Source organism: Misgurnus anguillicaudatus, chromosome 21, assembly GCF_027580225.2.
Source record: "Misgurnus anguillicaudatus chromosome 21, ASM2758022v2, whole genome shotgun sequence".
NCBI classification, from domain to species: Eukaryota; Metazoa; Chordata; class Actinopteri; order Cypriniformes; family Cobitidae; genus Misgurnus; species Misgurnus anguillicaudatus.
This window is the reverse complement of record NC_073357.2, coordinates 7847817-7864350: the sequence shown is the minus strand read 5'-3', so window position 1 is coordinate 7864350 and position 16534 is coordinate 7847817. Positions and strand designations below refer to the sequence as shown.

The window sequence follows — 16534 nt, the reverse complement described above, 5'->3', positions numbered from 1 at the left end:
CTTTCAACTAATTGCCCAATTGCACAGCCTTAAGAGCGTGCATATCATGAATGCTGGGTCTTGTTTGTTTTCGGAGAATCTACTGAACCTACTGGTAACTTGTTTGCCACGTAGCAATAAAAAATATACTAAAAACCTTGATTATTCTGGTTAGTCACATTGTACTGCTATTATTTTGAACAAGACTGTATATATATAAATAGGTCGATAAATATTCATATTATTTTCACAATGAAAAACTCCCAGACCACGGACATCTTGTCTTTGCGCTAGACTAGCATACTCTTCTTAAGCCCGCAACACGTGTCATCTTTGTGCTATGTCACAGAAAGCACCAATCAAAACTTCACATGGCCAGCAATAAGCAAGTGAAGTGGTTCAACAAACCAAAATAATCCATCATTTATCGGCTTTCATTTATTGGCCTAATTTTGCTATCAGACCGATAACCGATAATATTAAAAATAAGCAGTTATCGGCCGATATATCGTGCATCCCTAATAAAAACATTAAACACTACACAAATAGTAATTAAATTTTTTAATTTAGGCGAATCATTTTCCATTGTGACATAGAAGATGCCGGATCCAATAAAAAAGGTTCCGGATCCAACGTCGGAGGTGTCGGAACATGTTCCAGCGTGTTCCTTCTCAAATTAAACCCTGGCCACAACCTAAAGGCCGGGGTATACCTTTTTTCGGCATCCGGCTCGCGCGCGCACACGTCCGCGCAGCTTTCCAAGTATACTCCCCGCGGCTACACGCGGATGGCTGCGTTCGACACTATACGCAATACAAATGATTTCTTATTCAAATTATTAGTCTAACAGGCCGTCAGAGCAGCAGTGATTTGGCGACATTTACAGTACATTAAAGCAACACTATGTAGTTTCCATGTAAAAATGACTTACAGCTCCCCCATGTGGTTGAAAAGCGCAACAGTGCCTGGTATCAGACACTCTTCTGCAGGCAGGGGGAGGGGCAGGGCTGTGTGCTCTACTCTCCACCTCCACTTTCAGAGTGTGCTTGTAGCAGCTAGGAGGCTGCTCAGGTTGCAGCAACAGTACAATTTGTCCAGTTAAAAGTTGTTCTATCACTGAAATAATTTTAGAGACATTATTTAAAGGTAAAAAACTACATAGTGTTGCTTTAAAACATTAGGATAGGTGAAGAAAAGTAACTGATCCACCATTGCAAACACAGTTTAGAACAAACAACAAGACAACAACGAACAGGAATCAAACATTATGGTAACAAACATGCTCCACAGCTTTCTGTTCATGAAAGAAGTAAAAGAAGAAAAACGATAGGGTGTGCAAATGCTGTCTATTTCCTTTGTATAATTGTTTATAGTGGAGTGTCGTGTCTAAATATTTTCACGCGCATGCGCTGTTGTACGCGGACTGTACGCGCACTGTCCGCGCGGTCTTAAATTTTGGGCTGCACGCGGACGGTCCGCATACGCGGACGGTCCGCATACGCGGACGTCCCTTGTATACTTTCGGCTTAATATGAATGCTCGCGATTGTATTAGGAACGGGGCCATTTGGGTGGGGTTAAAACAGTGTCTCGATGATGCACTGGAGCCACCGTTTTAGCCCCACCCATAGGGCTGGGTTTCGATTCAAATTTCAAGAATCGATTCGATTCCGATTCTCAAGATTTTGAATCGATTATCATTGTTCTATTCGATCCGATCTGATCCGATCTTCGAGATTTAGATGATAAGTGTTTTTGAAAAAAGCCAGAAATGGTGCCAGATAGGGGTGCACGGAATGACCAAAAATCTATTCCATGAGTCATTTTATTTCACGGTAACAGTATATTTCATGGTATACATGTTTTTCAGTTTTTTGGATTATAAAAATGTGCAGTTATTTGCCACTCACTATAGCGTTTAACTGCTCACCACAGTTTTAAAATATGGACAATTTAAAGTAAATAATGTTAAAGTGAAAATGCCCAGAGGATAACAACAGATTAAGTCTTGATACACAGAATCTTGTTTTTAATTGAGTTATTAATTTTATAGACTATTGAAGCTATATTATGCATTGTATTTTGTATTTATGCATAGATTACATTAAAAATAGGCAGTATGTAAAATGAACAGGTATAAATTTATGCACAAACCTACAGACAGGATAAATACCTGTATATGAGAGACTGAGATCTCTATATAGATATTATGACGGGTGCTATGATGTGATGAAGTCTGTTTTAAGGTCTTGACGCTCTTTACTTGCTATTGCACATTAGCATTTGCGTCTCTTTCTCGTCTTTCTGATCAAAGATGTTTATACTATAGACCCCTTCACGGTTCACGTCACAGGCGGTTCCCACTGCGCATGTCGGGGTCAGAAAAGTAATTACAGCAGATTGAGTTGCTTATTATGCTGTATCGTTAAAAATGCCTACTTACGTCGTGGGCTGTGAAAATCGCACCAGGTCTTCCGTTAAGTTTTCGCGATTCATGCAGAATCTCAAAAACAAAAAAATACAACATCTGCGGCTGCAAGCAATTAACGTGCAGACTGGGACAATGCAAATATCAAAGAGGCTTGTGTTTGTAGTGCTCACTTAATTTAAGGTAAGTCATAATTTTTTTGCCCTGTTAGATTAAATTATAAAGCCTCGATTGTATAAACAGTTTGACCCCATGCTGCGCGCGCACCCGATAGTCATTCAATGTTTACAAACCTTGAAGGGGTCTATAAGCAAATTAGGCGTCAAACGACATCGCTCCAGCAGCGCACGTGTCACTGATATAAACGCGAGTTTTGTCTTAGCTTGCTTAAAGTTCAGAAAACTTTACAACTATTAGCATTATGTGTAAGAAGAACTCTTTATTTGGCGACCCGTTGCGCGCGCCTCAAGAAACCTCTGCCCTTCAGAGACCGGCTGCATGAGCACAGAAGGAGGGAGAGAGAGAGAGTTTCGCTGGAGACCCGCGGTGGATTCACTGCATGGCGCTTATTATAAAAATTACACAAATAACTCGTTCATTTGTTATGAGTGGATTATTTTACATATAGATCGCAGCTTTGAGTGTTTCTAGAGTTTTCAAAACAACCGCTTGCTTAATGTTACTGACCGCTATGTTCGTTGTTTTAATGTCCTTCCACCTCGCGAGCATGCGTGAATTCAATGACGCGGCAAGTTTAAGTTATTAATTATTAAATCGATTCTCAGAGTTACGGATCGATCTTTAGAAATTAACGTGAAAAGCGATTCAGAATCGGTGAATCGATTTTTTTCAACACAGCCCTACCCACCCAAATAGTCCTGAACACAGAAATGTGGGAAAAACTGTTTACCGTGTAACACCTTAAGTACTACATAGCAATGTGTTTTAGCAATACATTTTCAACATTTATAATGTGGTTAGAAACAATTCTCTGTTATGACTTATATATACTTTTTATATAGTTTTAACTGCTGATATATTTGTGAGGTATTGGTAGAATTAGTGATGATTTGATTTAGCTGCTTAAATAGAATTGTATTGATATCCCAATAAAACAAATTGGTGGAGTAGCATCAATTTAAAAATATACTGCTTTTTATTACTCTGTATTAATTATTTTTTCTCTCTCTCTCTCTCTCTCTCTCTCTCTCTCTCTCTCTCTCTCTCTCTCTCTCTCTCTCTCTCTCTCTCTCTCTCTAGGTAAAGATGCTCAGGCTATGAACAGGCAGTACAGTCGTAAGATCTCAGAGCTGGAGGCTGAGGCAGAACAGGCTCGTGCCGAGCTCACCGAGGCCCAGAAGCAGCTGCAAGACCTGGAGGTCCACGGCAGCCGTGACGCCGCTGACCGCTCCAAAGCCCAGGAGTGCAGGAGGAAGATCGCAGCCGCACAGAGCAAAGTTCAGGTCTGTGTCTGACAGCCTCGGCTTCCTCTGAGGCATCATTATGGAAATTGGAACATTTCTGTATTTCTGTAAGGTTGTCACATCTTTATGTACAAGTGTTCTGTACAAGTTAGTGTTGTGGGATATGCCCCATAGTGAGATTATCCTATCGTCAGCCTGTGAGATCAAATACTATTGAAGTATTGTAATAAATGATGAAGAAGATATTTTGATAAATTATGGTAAGCTCACAGTTGAATTCCATCGTATTTGTTTTTCCTACTATGGAAGTCAATGGGTACAATCAGCTGTGGGCTGCTGCTTTTGTGTCGAAAAAAGAAATTCATACAGGTTTAGCACAACATGAGAATGAGAAAATGTTTTTGGGTGAACTATCTCTTTAAAATTCTTCTCTCGACCATGCATGATTCTTGTAAATGTTCATGTGTTTTATTTTAGGTGTTAAAGCAGAAGCAGCGGGACACCGCTCAACTCGCCTGTCTGTCTGCGCAGAGCGAGAGGCGCGTGCAGGAACTGGAGAGAAATGTGCAGAACATGAGACAGCAGCAGGACCTGCTCCAGAGACGTTTGCGAGAGGAGAGCCAGCAGAAGAGACGACTGGAAAGTGAGATGCAGAAGGGAAAACACAGAGTCAAGGTGAGCCCACTTAATGCCACTTGTAGCACCAACATTTTTTTTTAAATGGAGGTCAGATTATTGGAGGAGTGTGCCATCTAAACAGATTCCTGTTTTTTTGCTAACATACCTGAGGGTGCCTTCATCTTTGCTTTTTTAAAGGATTACTCCACTTTCATAAAAAAATTCTGATAATTTACTCACTCCCATGTCATCCAAGATGTTTATGTTTTTCTTTCTTCAGTTGAGAAGAAATTTAGTTTTCTGAGGAAAACATTCCAGGATTTTTCTCCATATAGTGGACTTTAGTCCTAAACGGTTTTCAGTTTCAGTGCAGCTTCAAAGGGCTCTAAACGATCCTACCTGAAGCATAAGGATCTTGTATAGCAAAGCAATTTTGTTTAAAAAAATTGGAAGGTCACTCATGATGTATGTGAAACTACCGCTCCAGTGTTTACAAGTGTGGAGAAAGAGGACCGTTCAGACATTGTTGTATGTGGAATAGGGCTGGCCGATTAATTGAAAAGTAATCAAAACCGAAATTCAGAAACCTTATTTTATCCTGTCATTTATTTTCGTTTTTTAATCCTGTTAATACTCCCTTTAAAACATACTACCACGTGTGAGGTTACGTGACTCCGCCCTGTCCAGTCAGTGGCAACAAACGAAGTTCTCGCGCATGTGCAGGCACCCATGACAAAAATATGGAATGCACGATCAGGTTTTTATGCACATTTGCATTACGCGTCAAAAGTTTTATGTCAACATGCACTCAATTGAATCTACACAGCCTGGGTAAAGTCAACACATCTCACCCTGAACCGCGAGAAGACGCGCCCGCATGGGTTTAATTAGATGAGGGAAAGAGAGAACGGGAGAACATCTATAGAAGACGAGAAACGTGTTAAGAATGTGCCACAATACTTACTCGTGTAACTACTCATGTAACAGTCTTTAAATAGGGAAAACATGGAAGTGTTTGGTGGCTTTTATACTCATCCCTGTTTGGATCCTAAGGAGTGAATGGGGCTTGGCTAAATGCTAACACATTCACAACGTGCTGTACAAAGATTAAAAGTGCACGCATTAAAAAAAGATAGGTATGTATTAATTCATCTAAGTTGAGCTAAGAACATAGTAAAATATTGAAAGCCGGTGGTGTTTTCCTTTAAAAGTACTTTTTTTGAAGGGAAAATGACGATTGCTCTGCTAGAAAAGACCCTTATGCCTCGGTTGGGATTATTTAGAGTAAAGGTCAAAGAAATGTACCCGACCTGAATCACATTTTAACTGAACCTGACATGCATAATTTTTTTTTTAAAGAAAAGAAAGACCCGACCCGAGACAAACCTGAGAAAATTTGACTTGAGTCCGACCGACCCAGTGGCATTTTTTTAACCTAAATGTAAATGGCACAGACGTGTGCAGTCTGTAGCCCTGCACGCTCCAGTCGAACAGAAAAAAACCCAGTGGCCTCGCAACCAATTTGGCCCGCTGCTCCATTTATTTTCATTTGTCATCTGATGACGACACCACTAACTGCTAAAACGTGCCTTCAAAATTGATTGAGAGGTCTGGCTCAATGAAAATTAACCTACCGTCAGCCACACAATGTCACAAGTTAGTTTGGGTCTTCTCTGGTCCATTTGACAAAACACATTCATTTTAAATTACCTGAGACCAGATGCCGCTAATGTTATACCTGACCCATGTCTGAGGCACATGTAAAATTTTAGACCCAACCTGCACGGATTGGACCTCTGGAGCTCTAGTTTAGAGCCATTTGAAGCTGCAATGAAACTGCAAACTGTTGAGGTCCACTATATGGAGAAAAATCCTGGAATGTTTTCCTCCAAATATTTTACTTCTTCTCGACTGAAGAAAGAAAGACATAATCATCTTGGATGGCATGGGGGTGAGTAAGTTATCTGAATTTTTTCTATGAAAGTGGAGTAATTCTTTATGCAACTTAAGTTTCTCAGTTACACCTATTTTTTTACAGTAGTAGATTTTGTGTCCGACCATCTCATTATCTTTCAACAGGAGCTGGAGCTCAAGAACGAACAGCAGCAGAAGATCTTGAGGATAAAGACGGAGGAAATCGCTGCATTCCAGAGGCAGAGGAGGAGCGGAAGTAACGGCTCTGTTATTTCATTAGAGGAACAGCAGGTAGGTTTTCGGACAAGAGAGCTATTTCCCTGTTTATAGATCTCTGTTTACTTTAAAGGAATAGTCTACTCATTTTCAATATTAAAATATGTTATTACCTTAACTAAGAATTGTTGATACATCCCTCTATCATCTGTGTGCATGTAGGTAAGCGCTGGAGCGCGCTGCGACGCTTCGATAGCATTTAGCTTAGCCCCATTCATTCAATGGTACCATTTAGAGATAAAGTTAGAAGTGACCAAACACATCAACGTTTTTCCTATTTAAGACGAGTAGTTATACGAGCAAGTTTGGTGGTACAAAATAAAACGTAGCGCTTTTCTAAGCGGATTTAAAAGAGGAAATATATTTTATGGCGTAATAGCACTTTTGTGAGTACTTTGACTCGCCTGAAAAGTCCGCTCCCCTTCTCACTCTCATAATGGGAGAGGGAGGGTGTTACTGCGCCGAGTCGAAGTACTCCCAAAAGTGCTATTACGCCATAAAATGTAGCTCCTCTTTTAAATCCGCTTAGAAAAGCGCTACGTTTTATTTTGTACCACCAAACTTGCTCGTATAACTACTCGTCTTAAATAGGAAAAACGTTGATGTGTTTGGTCACTTCTAACTTTATCTCTACTGGTACCATTGAATGAATGGGGCTAAGCTAAATGCTATCGTAGCGTCGCAGCGCGCTCCAGCGCTTACGTGCACGCACACAGATGATAGAGGGATGTATCAACAATTCTTAGTTAAGGTAATAACATATTTTAATATTGAAAATGAGTAGACTATTCCTTCAATAATATTGGTGTTTCATACACTAACAGATGTTTGAAAGAATGTTGTTATCATTTCTTCATGATCGTTTATGGCAATTTCAGATATTAAAATGGTTGTTTCATTAAAATGTAAAAGTATTTATATGTCATCGAGCAGAAGATAGAGGAACAGAAACGCTGGCTTGACGAAGAAATGGAGAAGGTTTTGGATCAACGGCGAGGTCTAGAGGACTTGGAAGGAGAGCTGACCAAGAGAGAGGAGATCTTGGCCAAGAAGGAGGCTTTGCTGATGGAACGCAGCGGACTGGAATCCAAAAAGCTTCGATCGAGTCAGGTCTGCATTAACTTTCTCACTTTGCTGCCCTGCCATGACTTACACCCATTTCGTTTGATAACCTTGTGATTTTGTTGCTCTGCAGGCTCTCAGTAAAGATCTGGCGACCCTGTCAAACCGAATTGAATCTTTGGAACGGGAGCTCATCGAGAGGAATGGTCTCCTGAGGAGCAGCAGCGCTCAAGACTCCCAGCAGATCAGACAAGAGATCTCTAACCTCAGACAAGAAAAGGAGCTGCTTCTCAAACAGAGGGTGGAGCTGGACGATAAACTGAGACAGGGAAACCTGCTGTCTCCTGAGGTAGAAATCCCACTGGTGTTTATTGTATTTGAGAGATCAACATTGCGTACATGCAACAAAGCAATGTTTGTTTGTGCGCTACAAAATTTTGAAATGTTGCTTATACAGTTATCAAAATATTTAGGCTTTTCAGCAATAGTTCACCCAAAAATGAAAATTGACCAAGGCATTTTTAAACAGATCAGGATTAGAAATTACTAGTCGAGTATTCGAATATTCAATCTCCATTAATTATTAGAAAATTAAAAAAATGTAAGCTTTTAAATAAAAATTGTGTCAACGCAGATTATGGCATACTGCTATCGAATGTTCATTTAATACTTTTTCACTTCATCTGTACTGTTTTTTACAAACTTTAAAGCCGTTCTAAGCGAATCGGTGTGTTGATTTTTGAAATGTGTTTTCAAACAAACTGAGCGTAGTTAACTCCTCCCTCTCCCTTCCGTGCTTTCATGAACGCGCCCAAACCCAACCCCCAAATCCTTCTTGGCGTTTATTGGCTGGAAAACTTTGTTTTGTTTCATGGTGCAGGTTTGGCCACTGTGTTTATATTGAAGTTTGTAGAGCCTGGGCTGTCTACAGTAGTGTTGGGCGATATGCCCTATTTTCAGATCGTTCTATCGTCAGCCTGTGAGATCGGCGATACACGATATTATCGGGGGCGTGGCAGTAGTTTACTCTTTTTTTATTTGTTAATTTTTACTCATTATAACAAGTCACTTGATGGGTGGACAAAAAAAACAAGACCGTAACACCGTCATGACCGCAACCTTCTTAAAACTGATGCCATTAAAGCGAGCGCGTCATTAAAACCCTATCATGATTACTTAATAACTGTAAAAACATGCATCTGCGCACGCACACACACGTGCGCGCACATACAAACTATTCAATGCATTTATTTAGTGCTGTTGCAGAAGACTACACGTGTCAAGCAGTGGTGCTCTCATGAGGTGCCTTTTTAAACGCATCGGTCCAGCGGAACGCGATCATATTTTAAACACAATCATATATTAAACACGAGGGACGTGTTGCTACAACTCATTGAAATGCATATCATAAACAGGATTAATACCTAGTGATCTGACTTCGGACAGAGCGCAGCTCTCTGCACGTACGCGAGAGTGAGAGAGAGGCGCTAATATGCAGCGGGTCATATTTTAAACAAAAAGTAAAGTTTGCATCAGCTCGCATGAAACGCATTAAACTGAACAAATAAGGATTACTACTTTAGTTTATGTTTAGACTGCGGACAGACGCGAGAGCGCGTGCACGTGAGACAGAGAGAAGCGCAGCTTCTCATGACGCGGCGCGCTGGATTTAGTGGTAGAAGGAGACCAAGACGCGCGCATTAAGTGCAGGTACGTGTAACAAGGAATTCTCTCTTTACAAGCTCTCCGCGTAAAGTGAAGCCCACAAACCCTCATGTGAGGAAAAGCATGCATTGTCGGTTTTAATATAAAATTATGATGATAATAATAGTAACCATTCGCCAACTATCATCATGACTATTGACATGAAAACCTGCCATTGGCGATATGTCTGAAGATCGTCGATACTATCGTCTATCGGCACAACCCTAGTCTACAGAGATCGCGTTTTTTACAGTTTGATCAGCGGACAGGCAGCAAGCAGATAGTGAGGAGATGTTTGCTGTATGTAACAAAAAATGTTTTATGGTCTAAAACGCGTGAATTCGCTTAGAGCGCCTTTAACTCTTTCCCCATTGTTCCTCTTTAAACATACAATATATCAAATGAAAGAACAGACTGCTTTCAAACAAAAAAAATATCTTCATTTGTTCTCTTTTATCCCCTCTCAAATATAGGTAGGTTTCTTCAAAAATACCAAATTTTGAGCTAAAAACTAAAATAATTGCATTTTTGTAAAGGACAATAATCAAAACATGCACTCACCTAAAGGATTATTAGGAACAACATACTAATACTGTGTTTGACCCCTTTTCGCCCTCAGAACTGCCTTAATTCTACGTGGCATTGATTCAACAAGGTGCTGAAAGCATTCTTTAGAAATGTTGGCCCATATTGATAGGATAGCATCTTGCTGTTGATGGAGATTTGTGGGATGCACATCTAGAGCACGAAGCTCCCGTTCCACCACATCCCAAAGATCCTCTATTGGGTTGAGATCTGGTGACTGTGGGGGCCATTTTAGTACAGTGAACTCATTGTCATGCTCAAGAAACCAATTTGAAATGATTTGAGGTTTGTGACATGGTCCATTATCCTGCTGGAAGTAGCCATCAGAGGATGAGTACATGGTGGTCATAAAGAGATGGACATGGTCAGAAACAATGCTCAGGTAGGCCATGGCATTTAAACAATGCCTAATTGGCACTTAAGGGGCCTAAAGTGTGCCAAAAAAAAACATCCCCCACACCATTACACCATCACCACCAGCCTGCACAGTGATGGATCCATGTTCTCATTCTGTTTATGCCAAATTCTGACTCTACCATCTGAATGTCTCAACAGAAATTGAGACTCATCAGACCAGGCAACATTTTTCCATTCTTCAACTGTCCAATTTTGGTGAGCTCATGCAAATTGTAGTCTCTTTTTCCTATTGAGTTGTACCCAGTGGGGTATTCTGCTGTTGTAGTCCATCCGCCTCAAGGTTGTGCGTGTTGTGGCTTCACAAATGCTTTGCTGCATACCTCGGTTGTAACGAGTGGTTATTTCAGTCAAAGTTGCTCTTCTATCAGCTTGAATCAGTCGGCCCATTCTCCTCTGACCTCTAGCATCAACAAAGCATTTTCCCCCACAGGAATGCCGCATACTAGATGTTTTTCCCTTTTTTTACACCATTCTTTGTAAACCCTAAAATTGGTTGTGCGGATTGCCGTAAGAACTCATCATTGGCAGGGAAGTGTTTTCTCATAATTGACGAGATAACTCGTCAATGGCGTGGAAAGAGTTAATAAAAAAGATGACCATATGCCGACTATATGTTCTTTTATGTAGCGACTTCTTGTTCGCTCCGTTTGTTTGTCAAGATTTTAAAATAAAAAAACTTAAAAACACACATACAGAATATAATTTTAGTGTCTTTTTAATGTTTCTCAATTATAAGCATTTTGTGAAATCGTGACAATGAAAAATACATAAACGTAAAATAATTATGCCTTGATAAACGAATATTCAAATATCTGTTTTTTTATTAGCTCAAATATTATATTATTAGAAAAAATGCCTATCCCTAATCGGATCGGCTGTTCGATCTTTTATTTATTTTAGCTGTCATACAGTTTTGGAAACAGAGAGTGCACGTTGCGACTGAATATGTGATAAAACTTATCTGCTTTGTGTAATTGTGAAAGCATCGCAACACACGCTTGTAATGTCTGTAATGCGAGCATTTTACGAAGCAGTATAGCAACAAAGTGCCGTCTAATACTGTCATATAGATAAGACACCTCAAAATGGAAGCACCCGATGAAATAAAGCACATTTAGAGAAAGTATATTTTTATCGTTTAATTACAAAAAAGCATAATAAAACTGATAATAACAACTGTTGTTATTGCAGTGAAATTTGTGTCAAGCATACATTAGGTGGATTTTAATAACCTTAATGTTCTTAAGGTGTGCATCTAGCACTAGAAAAATCCAAGTATTGGATCGGGACTCGGTATCAGATGATCCTTAAAATGAAAAGACTTTGATTGGGAGCACAAAAAATGTGATGAGGACATGACTAAAGCCACACATTGATTTATTTTGGCATTATGAGCATTGCCTTGGTAACAAACACTGTCTAAACATACCAGGGCGGCTTAGAATGAAATCTCCCGAGTTGTCATAATTACTGTAATTCTGACACATTGTGGACAGGAGTGAGAGCGCTTTATTCAAATCTTGTTTACATGCAGTAAAATGTGTCATTCTTGCATTTGTAGTAATGATGCGTCTACAGCGCGACAATATTAACATAAACACGACATCCTAACCTGTAACCACTCACATCTTCGTCCAACTCGTAATTACAAGTTGGAAGCTGTTATGTCATGTAAAAGAAGCAGTGACAACTGCCTCAACAGCTATATGTAGTTACACTTTGACACACATTTTCTTTTTCTGCACATATTTTTAGCACAAGCTAGGATTAAAAGTATTTTAGCATTGATAAAAGATGCACATGAGCTTTGGTATTATAAACTTGCTAGCGGGGGGTATTGGTATGATGAGCAAAAAACATTTAATGACTTTGGTGTTGGTAGTCCAGTAGTTGAGCAGGCTACCTCTACTAAATCTGTATTGTCTTCTGTATATCATCAGGAAGAACGAACTCTCTTCCAGTTGGACGAAGCCATCGAGGCTCTGGATGCAGCTATAGAGTACAAAAACGAAGCGATCACCCAGAGACAGAGGCAGCTGCGGGCATCAGGAAGCATGCTTACGCAGTGGGAGATGAACTTGATGGCAAAGCTCAGCTACCTGTCTGGCTCAGAAACTCGAGCACTGCTTTGTAAATACTTCGATAAGGTCAGTCGTTATCTGAGTTTCCCCGCTATTTATGAACTTGTAGTATGTGTGTGTTTGTTGTGGTTGCCAAATCCCTGACAAACAATAACACCTGTGTTTATAACCAATGGTGTTTATTGACAGACATTTAGCCTGTAGGGGACATGTACACCAAAGCGTTTAAACACGTCTTAAAATGCCTGGCGGGTGCCGACTGTTTTTCAGCTAGCACTTTGTTTGCTGTGATACTTCTGCTTTGTTTATTGGTGGTTGTGAAATTTGTCCCGCACCTCTTCCACTGTGATTGGAGGGCGGCATGAAAAGTGACATTGACAAGCTGAGCGTTTCACTTAAAGTTTGAAATTTTTCAACTCAAAATGTTTTTTTGAAAGCGCTTCACTTCCATTGGAAACAATTTAAAACATACACCGGTGTAAATGATTTGGTGTACACGCCCCCTTATGGCGAGGGAAGAGACAGCTTTTTATAACCTTATGTTAATATTAAGTTAGCTAATAATCATGCAGATGAAAGCCTAGAATTTCTTTTTGTTGTTAATGCTTTTATTTACTTGCTACTTTATAACAGAAATGCCAAAAATAATAGGGTGACCACCTGCTTTGCTTTGCGTTTTGCCTTTGTCCCGCACATCACATATTAGGTAAAATGTCCTGCATTTTTATCAGTAGTGGGGTTTCCATCCAAATGTGAAGGGAATCTTTTCAAAATTCGCAAAAAAAGAAAAACAAACAAAAGTCGAATTAGGTGCATTTCCATCAAGTTGTTCGAGCAAATGACCGTGGTATTGGTAACCTAGTAACAACAGTAAATAAAACAAGCATGCTTAAAAAATTGAGACATGAATGCATTTAGTTAAATTTTAAAAATTTTAATTTTAAACAAGTGCAGCTTGTAATTGCCAACTATAACTGAATGCCATGCACAGAAAAAGGAATGCAGACTAGCAGCAAGGGCATTGCAACGATGTGATGTAGAGCCCCATATATGGTAAAGACATCAACAGCTGATACAGCTAGACGATCAATCAAGTGGGTTTAATGTTCCCTACGTCAGATTTTATTCGGCAAATGCGTGTCCATCTCTCATTATTCGCATTTACTCTTTTTCGCTCAATTCAAAAACCACCTAGAGCGAGCGTAAAAAGTTTTTTTGCAAATTAAAGGAATAGTCTACTCATTTTCAATATTAAAATATGTTATTACCTTAACTAAGAACTGTTGATACATCCCTCTATCATCTGTGTGCGTGCACGTAAGCGCTGGAGCGCGCTGCGACGTTTCGATAGCATTTAGCTTAGCCCCATTCATTCAATTGTACCATTTAGAGATAAAGTTAGAAGTGACCAAACACATCAACGTTTTTCCTATTTAAGACGAGTAGTTATACGAGCAAGTTTGGTGGTACAAAATAAATGTAGCGCTTTTCTAAGCTGATTTAAAAGAGGAACTATATTTTATGGCGTAATAGCACTTTTGGGAGTACTTCGACTCGGCGCAGTAACACCCTCCCTCTCCCATTATGAGAGTGAGAAGGGGAGCGGACTTTTCAGGCGAGTCGAAGTACTCCCAAAAGTGCTATTACGCCATAAAATATAGTTGCAACCTTATTTTCCCAGGTGACCATCCAAGTACTGACCAGGCTCAGCCCTGCTTAGCTTCAGTGGGCAAGCTGTCTTGGGCTACGGGGTGACATGGCTGCTGGTTATGCGTTCTTTAAATCATGGCGTAGTTGACAGCGCTACATCAAATAGGGGTATTAGACTTTACTGTGTGCCGCAGGGGGATGACATCAAAGTACCGCAAGATTGATTTAAAAACAGACTTCTTTGTATGATTTCTCAAATCGCTCTTGCGGCGACGCATGATTCTGAACACACCTAAATACCGCAACCAATTGTTTTGCCAATAGTTGAGAGGAAATCAGGGAGCACTGTGATGGTCGTCAATCAAACTGTGGAGTGGTTGTATCTCTCCGTCCCTTGATATAAAGACACACACCTTTTTTCTACAAGTATACTATATCACAACTATATCACAAAAATGCTGCAGTCCTCACCCTTAAGAAATCTGTAGCCTATATTATTGTAAGGTCTGCTGGTGTGTTCTGTAAGTATTGTTATGAGCTAAAAAGCCAAATGTTTTTATTCCATTATATTATTATAGATTGTATCACAGGTTTAGGTTATCTTTCAATGTTTCAACTTATTACTTGTCCCACATTTGGTTTGTTGGGTGGTGGTCACCCTAAATGTGAAGGTGTAAAAGTTCAGATCGAGGTTGTAACGCAGTATGCGCTGGTGCAGGTGGTGTGTCTCCGCGAGGAGGAGAGGAGGCTTCAGCTTGCTCTGGCCGAGCTGGAGCTCCGAGTCGAGGAACAGCAGAATCTGGTGGATTGGCTGCAAGCAGCTCTGGAGAGACAGCAGCTGGAGGCCGATCGCAGACTCACCCAACAGCAGAAGGAACACGAGAGAAACATCCAGCTACTGCTGCAACAGTGTCGAGGTCTCGATATCATTTACACACCCCACGATTATCACAATAATTGTTATTTGCAATTGCTTGGTGTTGCGCACACCCAGACATAAAACACATATCTGTGGATCAGGCATTGGCTGTGGTTATAGATCATAGGCTTACAATTATGCCATTGGAAGATGCTTATCTAAAGTGACTAAAGTGCTTTTGTAGGATTGAACCTGCTTTTTTGATGCTGCAAGCTCAGTTCTTAACCAGATAATGCTAATTAATAAAACATGTTGGCCAGACAAAAAAATTAGTCTCGATTGTTTATTGTGTCTGCAGAGCAAATGGATGAAGGTATTGCTGGTAGACAGAGACAGTATGAAGGTCTGATCCACAACCTTAGCAAAGAGCTGAACCTCTGCAGAGCAGCCAATCAGGAGCTGAGCATTAAACTGAGAGAAATGTGCAACCCCGTAAACCAGGCTGGAGAACAGGGCAAAGGTGAGTACCACCCCAATTCAACAAATGTGTAAATATTATATAAGGGTTACCCCACTTTTGCGCCAAGCCGAACTAACGTATTAAGTAATCACGCAATGATATAACACAGTGCCTGAAAATAGTCCCCAGCTAGGTAACTTTCAAGGTGACCGGCACTAAGTTACATTCAAATTTACCTAGCTGGGGACTATTTTTGGGAGCTGCGTAATATTGCGCCTGCTGCGCCAAAGTTTCTTGATTATTACGCCAGAATGAGAGCATATTTCCTAGCCATATCGGTCTAGAAAATTTCAACTTTTAATTTTCCGTCGGTCTTAGTACATAATGTAATTACAGAAGAGTCAAGTTTTAAATAGGAAAAATATCGAAACTCTTTGGTCATTTTTGAGCGCAATGCTAATGGTCTAATCAGATTCAATGAATTATGCTAAAAGTGCTACCACCAGACCCAAGATCGGCTGAATGGATTCCAAAACGGTAAAATGAGCCAATTTTTAAAAAAAATTGAGTGTCCCTTCCAGCAGTGATATGGAACTGTAATGTGGTCGACAGACCTGGAACTACTTTATAGGTGTGTGTTTACTGAAAAATAATGCACACCATTAGTACGTTTCTTAGCCAATCAGAATTAAGCATCCAACTGCGTTGGTATTAAGTGTAATTTATAGTCGTGCGTGAGATCCACGCCGTAGGTTATGCGTAGGCTGTGCATAGCCTGAAGCACACCTCGCCAAAATTGTAACAACGCGTCTGTTCTGCGCGGACCGCAAGTTCTGTGATTGGTCCACAAAAACCCCTCCTATCAGGTCAAAAATATCTGCTTCGCATTTCATCGTAGGCATTTCCACTTGCAACGTTAACAACTAGTGATGTATTGCTCGAGTCCGGTCTCAAAACCGATTTCGGCTTTCTCTGACTTGTCTCGGACTTGTCCCTTCAAAAAGACTCTGTCTCGGACCACAGTGGGAGGAGAAGGACTCAAGTCCTCGAGACCAACGCATTTTTTATGTTCATATAA

General features: G+C 40.3%; 1 protein-coding gene across 1 annotated transcript in view; it reads left to right on the top strand.

Moving 5' to 3' along the window:
- The window catches only part of kif7 (kinesin family member 7), a 39547-nt gene that overhangs the window by 20881 nt on the left and 2132 nt on the right, over positions 1-16534 (top strand). The window contains exons 11-18 of the mRNA XM_055185251.2: positions 3667-3869; positions 4308-4505; positions 6528-6653; positions 7572-7748; positions 7834-8049; positions 12347-12553; positions 14856-15054; positions 15355-15516. Coding sequence (XP_055041226.2) covers positions 3667-3869; positions 4308-4505; positions 6528-6653; positions 7572-7748; positions 7834-8049; positions 12347-12553; positions 14856-15054; positions 15355-15516 — 1488 coding nt within the window. The remainder of the gene's footprint in view (positions 1-3666; positions 3870-4307; positions 4506-6527; positions 6654-7571; positions 7749-7833; positions 8050-12346; positions 12554-14855; positions 15055-15354; positions 15517-16534) is intronic.